Source organism: Neophocaena asiaeorientalis, unplaced genomic scaffold (assembly GCF_003031525.2).
Source record: "Neophocaena asiaeorientalis asiaeorientalis breed wild unplaced genomic scaffold, Neophocaena_asiaeorientalis_V1.1 scaffold254, whole genome shotgun sequence".
Classification (NCBI taxonomy): Eukaryota; Metazoa; Chordata; class Mammalia; order Artiodactyla; family Phocoenidae; genus Neophocaena; species Neophocaena asiaeorientalis.
The window spans coordinates 2,329,451-2,339,893 of NW_020174705.1; the positions used below are offsets into that span (position 1 = coordinate 2,329,451).

Sequence of the window (10,443 nt, forward strand, 5' to 3'; positions counted from 1 at the left end):
ATGTCTTTGACCCCGAGATGCCGGAGTCTCCTGCAACCCAAACTCTCAGCCTTCTTGGAGTGTCTGTCGTGTTTCCAGGGCTGGCGTCTGTGAGCAGAGGCAGTGCCGCTCTGGCCCCTTTGGACTGAGCCGTGCTTCCCTGAGACAAACTGCAAATCAGGACGCTGGTGTACAATTCCTGGGTTGGGACGGTGTCTCTGGTTTGGTGGGGGGGGCTTTGATTTGCACCCCTGCCTGCTCCAGGTGTTGGCATCAGGACCATGGCTGACCCCTGATCCTTGAGTCCAGAAAGGGTTAGGGGTCCTGGAGTCCTGGCCCAGTGGTTTTCCTTCTTGGGGCTCCCACAGGCTGATCCTAAGCGTGCAGTATGGTGTGTGTGCACATGGATTTCCAGGCTCGGTTGTGGCCCCCTCCTGTGGCTTCACCTGCTGGCTGCTCTGGTTGCTGCAAGGTGGGCCCTGCCCTGGGCTGAGCCCCGCTCCCTCCGCCCGCCACGGCTTAGTGGTCTGTGCCAGCCGGCTATCACTCCAAAGCCTTCTCCCTGCAGCCGGCGGCGGGGCCCTGGTGGGGCCCCCACCCACCAGGCGGTGGCCCTGAGGCGCTGCTTGGGGGCAGCATGGAAAGTTGTGTCTGAGTGGCGCCCCATCCAGGTGGGAGAGGGGACCCGTGACAGCTGGGGGCACTTCTCTCCTTCCCCTTCACAGCACTGAGCACACTGTGAACAGTGTGAATAAAACCTGCTTCCCTTTAAACCCCTAGTCTCTGCACGAGTGTGTCCCTTCCCCTCCTGCAGCTGTCTCGTTGAGTGTCCACCCTGGGTTTAGGGAGCCCAGGGCATGGGGGATCTGTGCCCTAGGGTCGCACACTGGCCACCGCCTGGGACCCACCCAGGACCCTAGCCTCGTTCTCCTAGCCTGGCTGGGTGGGGCGTCACTAGGGAGCACTGGGCTGCCCTGACATCTTCGCCCCTCCTCCCTGTTAGGCCCACAGGACCCTGACCAGACCCCTGCCCTGTAGCAGAAGCAGGAGGATGGTGGGGTGATGGGGGACCCCATGGCACTCAGAAAGCTAAGACAGCAGGAAGAAGAGGCAGGGGCAGGGTGGCAAGTCCTCCTCCAAGGGGGGCCTGGCCCTCACCTGGGCTCCATCCTGGCCTCTCACCACAGACGTGGCAGATGGGCCACCTAACCTCCTCTGACCCCCATCACTGCAGGACCTGAAGCTCTTTCTATTCCCCACAGCAGGGTCGCCTCTCTCCAAAGCTGCAGGACCCAGGCCAGCCCCTGCTCCCAGCCAAGATGACCCAGAACTTGTCCCTGGGGCCACTCTCAGGACACCCACAGCCCGGTCGTCCCCCCATCAGGCCTCAGTGCACCTGCTGCCCCGCGCCCCCACCTTCCCCGCCGGGACTCGGAATCCATCTCTGCTCTGGAGAAAAAGCCCTCAGATGGCTCAGTCCCTGGAGGGCCACCAAGCAGTGCTCCCTGCCTGGCAGGAACATGCCCAGGCAAAGCAGAGCAGAGGCGAATTCAGTGTGTGTTCCCCACTCCATTCCTGGGGCCGGTCCACAGCAGGTGCCTGCTAAGTGCTTATTGATACGTTCCATAAATACCCAGGCCTGCGTTCTCCCAGCACCTGCCAGGCCAGCTGGGCCTGTGCACGTGCTCACGTACGTGTGCATGTTTCTCTGTGTGTGGGTGTGCAAGTGTGTGCATGTACTAGCATGTGAGCATGGGTGTGCGTGTGTGGTGTGCGAGGCCCTGCCCTCTCAGGCCTCTTCGTCTGTTCATGGTCACTGAGCACGGCAGGAGGCTGGGTGCCTTTCAGGAATCAGCCCACACTGGGGAGCTGGCAGTCCGACTTCAGAAGGCCTGCCGTGGACATGCTGGGCCAGGCTGAGAACCTGGGGCCACCTCCGTGGGCAACCGCACCATCGCGGCCAGGACAGGCAGGGCCAGAGCGAGCTGGGGCCTCGGCTCTGAGACCTATTTCTGCTGGATTCCTGGTGGCCACAGGTCGTCACGGGAGGATTGGGAGGGGGGTGGCGTGGAGCTACTGACAGGACAAGGGACGAGAGGGGGCAGCGGAGCTGGGGTGGGGCCCCTGGGGGCAGGGCCAAACACCAGGCTCTCTGTGCAGGATTGCAGCTCATTCCTGAATTCCCCAGGGATCCTCGCAGAAACCATTAAAGACTGCTGCAAGGATGGCCTGAACCCCAAACTTTGTGGAAGGAAGAAGGAGGGGGTCCTGGCCCAGGGAGCTGCTGAAGCCTTGGCCTGTCTCGGTGGGGGGCCTGTCCTGCCGACGTCCATGGCCCCGAGTGGCCTGGGCCTTGCCTTCTCTGTGTGACAGCCAAGAGAAGTTCAGGGTGATTCAGACATAGGCAGTGGGGGCTGTGCTCCCCCACGCCCCGCAGAGCCCCCCTCCTTCAGGACCCTCTGCCGGGCCCCCTGCTAGTGTCTGTTGCTGCCCCCAGTGCCCAGCACAGGGCACCCCTTGGCAACACTCATGGTGACGACCACGTTGGCAAGGATGCTGAGGCGGGGGGGCGGGTCAGGGAAGCCCCTGTGAGGGGGTCAGGCCACAGGTGTCACAGGACTCAGTGATGTCTAGCCTCCAGTGTGCCTGCTATAGCTCCTTCCACTGGGGAGCCTCATCCGCCACACCCCCTGCCCAGCACCGGCCCCATCCTTCCCCGAGGGTCTACACCCAGGCAGCCGGCACTGAGGTTAGGGTTTTATTGGAGAGTGAACATAAATAAAAATAAGTGGGTGTTAGAGAGTAGGGAGAATTGGAGAGCTATTTACAAATGTACACCACAGGCTCCGGGGCGCCACTGGCCCACTGGCCTGAGCGCAGCTCAGAGGAAGGTGAGCAGGGCCATGAGGACCAGGAGGATGGCATGGGCTGCCAGGCAGGGTGCAAAGTTCCGACCGAGGGGCTGCTGGCCCCGGTGGTCCCGCTTCTGGCCACCCGAGCTAGGCCGCTGGAACTGCAGTTCTGGGATGATCCGATGGATCCAGTTATGGTGGGAGGTGACCCGGATATAGACACCTGGGCGGTTCCGGCGGGCGCAGCCCTCACCCCAGCTGGTCACCCCAGCCTGCAGCCATGACTGACCCACAAGGCACACCAGGGGGCCCCCCGAGTCTCCCTGCAGGTGAAGAAGAGGTACCGTTAAGAGTCCACAGAGGCCCAAGAGGCAGGCTTTGCAGCTACATGGGTGCACACATGCCTGTCTGCCTCCCTTTATCTGTTCTTCCCTGCCCAGGACCCACCCCCCCACCCAGTCCTTCCTCTCTGACCTGGGGTGCCCATTTCTCTAACATCCCCAGACTATCCACCCTGATTCATCTCAGGAGAGTGTGTTGAAAATGCAGTTTCCTGGGTCCCACTGCAGACCTGCTGCCTTACTCCCCCGGGTGGGGTCCAGGAATCTGCTTTCCCAGCTGGTCAAATGCACAGCCCTGTCCTGACCCCATGGGCCCGCCTCCTGGGGCCTTATCCCTTGTCCCAGGTGGGCTGGCTTCCACCTTGACTGGGGTCTGGGGAGCAGGGCTCAGCCTTGGCACGGCCCACCCTGGTCCCTACCTTGCAGGCGTCCTTCTTGCCCTCGGCGAAGCCAGCACACAGCATGTCATCCTTGATGGTTTTCGGCTGGAAGCCAGGCTCAGAATCCTTGCTGTAGAGCAGGTTGCACTTGGGCGTGTCAATGATAGGCACAGCGAGTTTCTGCAGGATCCGGGGGTTGGGCAGGTGGTCTAGGGAGGGGAGACACAGCCTGCGACTCAGTGGACAGTCTTACTAAGGACTCTGGGGCCCTGGGTTCTTGAGAACCACAACTGTCCCTCCCCACTTCTTGCTTGCGTTTAGACCTTCTCTTCTGGCTGGGGGCTTTGTGAGACAGAATGCCTTCTTCCCTCCTCCTACCCACCAGCCTGGGCTCTTTCTATTCCCCACTCTCCACTTCCCCATGCCTCCTCTTCCTGAGTCTACTGCCCCTTTCCCATACCTACTCCACCCATTTGAGTAGAGATCATGTGCACCAATATCAACAGAAAAAGATTGTTGGTTCAGAGTGGCCCCCACGCTGCCTTCTCTAGGCATGTCCCGCATTCTCTCCTGGCCCTGCCCCATTACCTTGTTCACTGGGGTTGCCCCAGCCGGTGACCCAGCAGTTCATGCCCGTCTCAAAGATGACTGAGGGGTCAGGCACACACACAGGGAGGATGTAATTGGTGAAGGTCACAGGTGCCTCCAGTTCCACCAGAGCCACATCGGCACTAGAGGCCATGCCTTGGTACAGGGGGTTACTCTTGACCCGCTTCACCCGGGTGTACATGGCGTGCGGCCCTGGCTTCACCAGTTGCCGCACCCCCAGCAGGACCTGGCACAGGGATGTTTCAGAGGTGCTGGTGGGAGAGCAGAGAGCTGGTGTGAGGCAGCCCCACAAGGGCTTCACAGGTGGAGTTGGTGGAAGTTAAATGGAGATGGGAAAGAGGGAGGAGTTGGGCTCCCCATGGTGCCAACATCTCTCTGTACATTGTCTTCAAAAAAGTAATCTCCAGTGGGACATACATCAGGATGAGGTGGGTAAGGGGGTAGAAGCTGAAGCAGCTTTAATTCCTGACTTTAATTCCCAGCTATACCCCGGCCAGCCTGGCGACCGTGGGCAAGTCACCCAGTAAGTTCTCTGTGACTCAGCTTCCTTGTCTGTAAAATGGGGACACTACCAGTCCCCACCTGAAAGGCTTGCTGTGAGGGTTGAAGGAGATGATCACCCACCGGGGTGCATCTGGGGGTTGGGCCTAGCCTTAGGCAAGCCACCTACTCCCTCTGAGCCCGAATAGCTGAACTTAAAATGTGAGGTTTTAAAAGAATTGCAGAGCTGTGGTGAGGCAAGAGCCAAGATGCTTGGGAAACCCTGAAGGTCTAGGACCAGGTGGGTCATAGTATGGTAGTAGGGATTGGGTGACTTGGCCCTTTGGTTAGGGACGGCATAGGTGACCTTAAGGCCATTCTGCTCTAGTCCACCTGTACCCAGAGTCCCAGCCAGAAAGGGAGTGTCTTGGATTTGAGGTGTGGGAGGGGGACGGGGAAGAGGGCCAGGGCATGGGAGGAGCCTGCCAGCATCGGCAGGGGCAGGCCCCAGGTCTGGCAAAACACCTCACTGGTGAGACCAGCTGTAGGGGAGTGTACCCCTCCCAGCTGGGCTGGGGGGAGCAAGAGCTGGGAAGCAGGGGTTGCTGCTGGAAGCTGGCCCTGAGGTTGGACCTAAAGGGAGCTCTGGTAGGGAAAGCTCAGATAATGCAGACCGAACCCGCCCGCCATAGGTGGTCAGCCTGAGCGCCCCACACTGCAGCGGGTCGGCGCTGTCCGCGGTGCTGAAGCTGGGCGTTTTGCAGGGTTGGGGAGGTGTGGGAGGTGTTCTGTCTGCATTGTCTGCGCCCCTGGTGGGGAGGGAGGCTGGCTGTGCTGGCGAGGCGGCGGGTAGGGGGAGCGTCGGGGCTCAGCCAACTCACTTGGAGAAGCAATGCGCTGCGGTGAGGACCCAGCGCTCTGTGATGAGGCTGCCCCCGCAGAAGTGGCTTCCATTTCGCTGAAGGCTGACCTGCCACGGCCACTCGCCCTCCAAGGTGTCCTGCCCGCCCACCATCCGGTTCAGCATCCTTGGGCTTCCGCAGGCTAGGGGAACACAGCCAGGGGTGCGCTCACTGGGGGCCAGTTCCATCGGCTCTGATTCCATACCCCCAAACCCACACTTTCACATTCTGTTCACTTCCCGGCCTCCCTGCCCCTGACCTGCTTGGGGACCTTAGGCAAGTCAGAGGCCTGGGCATCAGGTCAGCCTCTGACACAGGCAGACCCTTCCCAGCTCTGGGAAAGTCCCCCACCACCATGGGCTCCACTCCCTTCACCTATGAAATGGTGACATCAGACCTACCTGGGGCGGGGAGTGAGATAACACGGGTAAAGGTCTTATCACGGAGCCTGACAAATGGGCTCCTGGAAGGTCAGTGGGTGTTGGGAGGGTCCCACGTAGGGTAGGTGAGTGGTCTTCCAACTCTGTCTTTACCTTTTTTTCTGTTGCTTTCCCTGCCCCCCTTCTCCATGCTTCCTGCCTTGATGGCCCTCTTGTGCCACCTGCACTGTGTGTCAGACCTTCCTCCTCCACTCCTGCCTGGGCTCCACAACTTTCCTGCACTGTGGGATTCCCTGTGCCCGGATCATTCATTCTGGGTCTCATTCCGGGGGTGTGTGAGGGTGTGGGTTTCTGATTAGTCTTGCAGCTCTCAGACAAGCCCACTCCTATCCCCCGACCCAGGGGACTTGGATGCTTACCAATTAATGCCTCAGCCTCCTGAGTCCCTGGAAATGAGAAAAAAGAGGGTGATCAGCCAACTTAGCTGAAGCTGAGGTCTGCTCCTCCCCGCCCCACCCACCACTGCTGGTCAGCGTAGCCCCTCATCTGCTCCACACACAACCTCCTGAGGACTCAGCAGGACGGCCCACAGGGGGACCTGGCAGGAGAGGCCAGCGGCCTTCAGTTCCCCACAGGTCTGGCCCCCAAGATGTGTACAGCCCAGGCCTGTGGGCCAGAGCTCACCTGCAAGGGCAGAAAAGCCCCTTGCCACAGGGGGAAACAATCAGGAGATGCCAGTGAGGGGACCCTGTCAGGGCTGACTCTCCTGTTTGGGGCAGGAGGACTCCTTCTTGTCCCCACAGGGCCTTCCCTCCACACCCCACACTCGTCCTGGTCGGAAGCTCTGTGGAATATCCAGCCTTCGGCCCTGGTGCTGTGGGATCTCCCTCTCCATCCCTCTCCACCAGCCCGGGGCTGGGATGAAGGATGAGATAGAGGGAGCGGGGCTCCATGTCTGGCTGGAGTCCTGGGGCGACAGCCCAGATACTCGGGTCTCAGGGGAGTAGAGAAAGGCCAGCCAGTGGTCATGGGTCAGTCCTCCCAAGATTCGATTCCCAAGAGCCAACCCCTCTCTCAGACATTCCAGCATGCTTGCAGTTGGAGCCCAGGGCACCCTGCTGGGCCATGGCACCCCTGCCCATGGGAGAGACAGGGGAGGTGTGAGGGTGGAACCGTTCGGTAATGGCCTCCATCTCCCCAGGATCCATTGCCCCCATGTCTCTGGACATAGGCACAGGGCCTGCTACTTGGCTTTGACAGGACCCCCCCACCCCGCCCCAGCTCGGAAACCCCAGCCAGGCCGACAGTCCCCAGCCCAGTGACAGCAACACTCCAGAAATACCCGCCCTGTAGAGAGAGCCCCACTCACATATCTGGTTCACTGGGGGCAGATCTGATCAGAGCTGGGGTGGGGGGCTCAGGACAGCCTCTCCCCACCTCAGCCCTCAGTATTCCCCCTATACACCAGCCCCTCTTGGTAACCAGTTCCAGGCAGCTGAGGGGCCCTGGGGGCAGGAAACGACCAGGCTGAGCCACGCCTCTCTATGGGGCGCCCAAGGACCCTGGGGATTTTTACAGGACCCCCATTCTTGCAGTCTAAGGGGTGCACTCCCCAATGCTGGGGGTGCTGGATGAAGAAGCGGTTGTGGGGGGGAGCTGTGCTTGGAGCAAGAGGAGGAGGAGGGGCCTGAGGAGGCACAGGCAGGACTGGCCACTCTTCAAAGTAGAGGTGCCAAGCAGAAATGTGAGGGTGGAAGTAGTCAGCCCAGGCCAGCGCGGGGTGGGGGAGAGCAGGAATTCTGCCTGGACATTGATTTGTGTTAATGAGGCGCCTTTTTAAAATGCAAATGCCCCCAGGAGGGCAGTTCCCTCCAGCCCCTCATCTTAGTATAATATGATTTAATTAGATTGATAACACCAGACCCCATGCTCTTTCTAAGGCTGATGCTTCTGCTGGCAAGATGCTCCCATTCACCTTGTCCTCGCTGGCATTAACGTGCTTTCAGGCTTGTTCCCTCCCTGTGGGACTTTTCCAGAGCCTTGTCCAGATTCTCCCCACAGCCATCCCCCCTCCCATACATGCAGATGGATCCTCCACTGCCTGCTCCCAGGATCAAGGACACTCGCACCCTGCCTGGCAGCACACCCACCCCCTACCCCGTTAGAGCTCTGCAGTCTTCCTCACCCCAGCCTAATGCAACTCTGCTTCTCATTCGGATTGAGCCTTCCGGCCTCTGAATGTTTGCCCACAGCACCCCTTTCCTCCTGGTGTCTACAAATCCAGATTCTATATGGTCCTAATCCAGATCAGGCCTAACTGAAATGCCTCCTCCTCCAGGCAGTCCTCCTTGCTTGCACTGTCTGGGAAGCCTGGCTCCCTCTTCTGAGCTTTCTGTCCTCCTGCCTGCCCTCACAGAGCTCTGCTTACCTTGCCCTGGGGGTAGAATTGTCTCATCTCACCTATGGGCTCAGGAGCTCTGTGAAGGCAAAGCCCACATCCAGGGGGCCTGAGCCCGGGGAATGTATAAGAGGGAGAGAATGGGAGCAGCTGTGGGAGCACGGCTGACTGGGAAGGGGTGATGTGGAGACCTGGACTCTGCAGGGTGGGCATCCTATAGGGGCTGGGTGAGCTGGTGGGGGTGTCAGGCCCCTCCTCTGGGCCCAGGGCCCTCATGCTTCTGTAGCTAGTTGCTAGTGGGGATAGGAGAGACCCAAGGCTCTAGGAGGGAACAGCCAGGGATGAGGGGCAAGGACAGTGTTGAAGGAGTTCAGGCCTCTGGTCACAGCTGTTTGAGAGCCAAGTGCAGGCCGCTGTTTCCATTTTGGCAATGACCTTGGTTTTTCAACCCACCAGGAGCAATCACAGTGTTACACACCCTGGCGGAGATGGGCTCCCTCAAAGAACGCTGTGGTTCTTGAACCAGGAGGCCAGGAGAGGTAGGCGGGGCAGCGAGACCTGGGGAGGCCCTGTGGAGCCCGGGGAGGCTGGGGCCTCCCCACCAAGGTGCCGCCCTGGTGCCCTCCTCCCCTGGTGGAAAGCCTGGAGCCCTAGCTGAGTTGCAGCCTGGGGTGACCCGGCCTGGCCCTGGGAGGTGACTTAAGGACAGGGAAGTGAGGTGGCCCAGGAATGTGGGAGAGTTTCCCTGGCAGAGAGCAGCCCGCCCACTGGGAGGGGCCTGCAGGTGGGTCCCCTGGCTGGCACCTGCTAACCCTGACCCATGATTGGGAGAGGGGACAGGGGTTCAGGGCCTGCTCCTCCCATACCCTCCCTCTCTGGTGGGAGCTGGAGCCTGCACCCCTGTCCCCCTGCTCCCTGCTAAGCCCTCACCAGCCTCCCAAGGATCCCAGGCTCAGGCAGCAGCTCAGCTACCTCTCCCGGGCCCAGCGAACAGTGGCCCAGGGATTGGAGGGCAGGGGTTTTGAGTTCAGATCCTGCACCCATGCAGCCCTTGGAGAAGAGAGAGAGGCCCAGATGAGAGGAAGCAGAAGCGCCAAGCCCAGAGCTTGGCTGTGCTTGCCCAAGGCAAGGGAAGCAGGGTTATGGTTACTGCCTCTGGGCTCCTCCCAGGCCTGCATCCACACCCCGATCCAGCCTTCCCCACTTCACTCCCCGAGGTGGGATGTCTGGAACCTTCCCCCTGGGGCAGGGAGGAGAGGCCCATGCTGCAGCCCCAGGTCTGGCCAGGGAGTGGGGGCTTAGCTACAGCTCCAGGTAGGAGAGAGGGGCCCTGCAGCCTCTAGGACTCACCAAACCGCAGCAGCAGCAGGAGCAGGAGCAGGGCCACAGCCGGCACCTGCCTCATGGTCTTGGCCTGGCTGGAGTGCCTGCCGGGCAGGGGACAGCAGTGGCAGGAGCTCCGTGAACACTAGCACAACACTCGGGGCTCCATGAAGTGGGGTTATATGCTGGAGATGAGTGTCAGCTTGGCTATGCCACTGGACCTGTCAGCCTGGCCCGCCCAGTTCCTCTCAGCAGGAAGGAGGCACCCCAGAACCCCGACTCCTCCATGACCTGGCCCTGAGCCCCAAAGGGCCAGACCCCTCACCCTAAGACACCTTGGGGTTTGGGGGCCAAGGTGCATCTGCCCCATTTAGGTGCTTGTGGCATGGGGTTCCAACCCCCACCATGGCTGACTGCATCCCCCAACTGACCACAGGCCCCACATAAGCTGACTACAGTCTGCCCATGAGACCCTCCCTGTTTCATTCATTCATTTGTTCATTCATATTTATTGAGCATCTACTATGTACCGGACATCAGTGAAAGAAAGAGTCCAGGACTGGGGCTTACACTTTTGGGGGGAGGGGGGATGGGCACGGAAAAGTCCAGGTCACCTGTGCTTATGGAACAAAGGAGAGAAGGGAAGGAGTCCGGAGCGGGGTGTCGGGAGTCAACCCCAGCGCTCTCACCGGCCCTCCCTCCAGGAAATGGGTCCCAGCAGTCCCAGAACCGGCCCCAAGGTGGCCATGACCTCCCTTCCCCTGCCTCCCTCCCGTCCCCGGGGCGGCACCCTCCAACC

The 10,443-nt window shown here is 60.6% G+C and overlaps 1 protein-coding gene across 1 annotated transcript; it reads right to left on the reverse strand.

Annotated features, from left to right (window-relative positions):
* Nucleotides 1–2,726: 2,726 nt before the first annotated feature.
* Nucleotides 2,727–10,004, reverse strand: PRSS27 (serine protease 27). The gene is made up of 6 exons (XM_024759639.1): nucleotides 9,672–10,004; nucleotides 6,343–6,369; nucleotides 5,523–5,685; nucleotides 4,141–4,412; nucleotides 3,592–3,761; nucleotides 2,727–3,154 (listed from the first exon to the last, which is right to left on the reverse strand). The coding sequence occupies exons 1-6, from the start codon at nucleotides 9,724–9,726 to the stop codon at nucleotides 2,861–2,863; spliced, it is 981 nt and encodes a 326-aa protein (XP_024615407.1). The 5' UTR covers nucleotides 9,727–10,004; the 3' UTR covers nucleotides 2,727–2,860.
* Between the last annotated feature and the right edge of the window lie 439 nt (nucleotides 10,005–10,443).

What these genes read in the sequence shown, in the direction of transcription:
- PRSS27 (XM_024759639.1), bottom strand. Translation starts at nt 9,726, where the DNA reads ATGAGGCAGGTGCCGGCTGTGGCCCTGCTCCTGCTCCTGCTGCTGCTG. An exon ending in GGAGGCTGAGGCATTAATTG is followed by an intron (nt 5,686 to 6,342) that starts GTAAGCATCCAA and finishes GTGTTCCCCTAG; the next exon opens with CCTGCGGAAGCCCAAGGATG. An exon ending in GCAGCGCATTGCTTCTCCAA is followed by an intron (nt 4,413 to 5,522) that starts GTGAGTTGGCTG and finishes CTCTCCCACCAG; the next exon opens with CACCTCTGAAACATCCCTGT.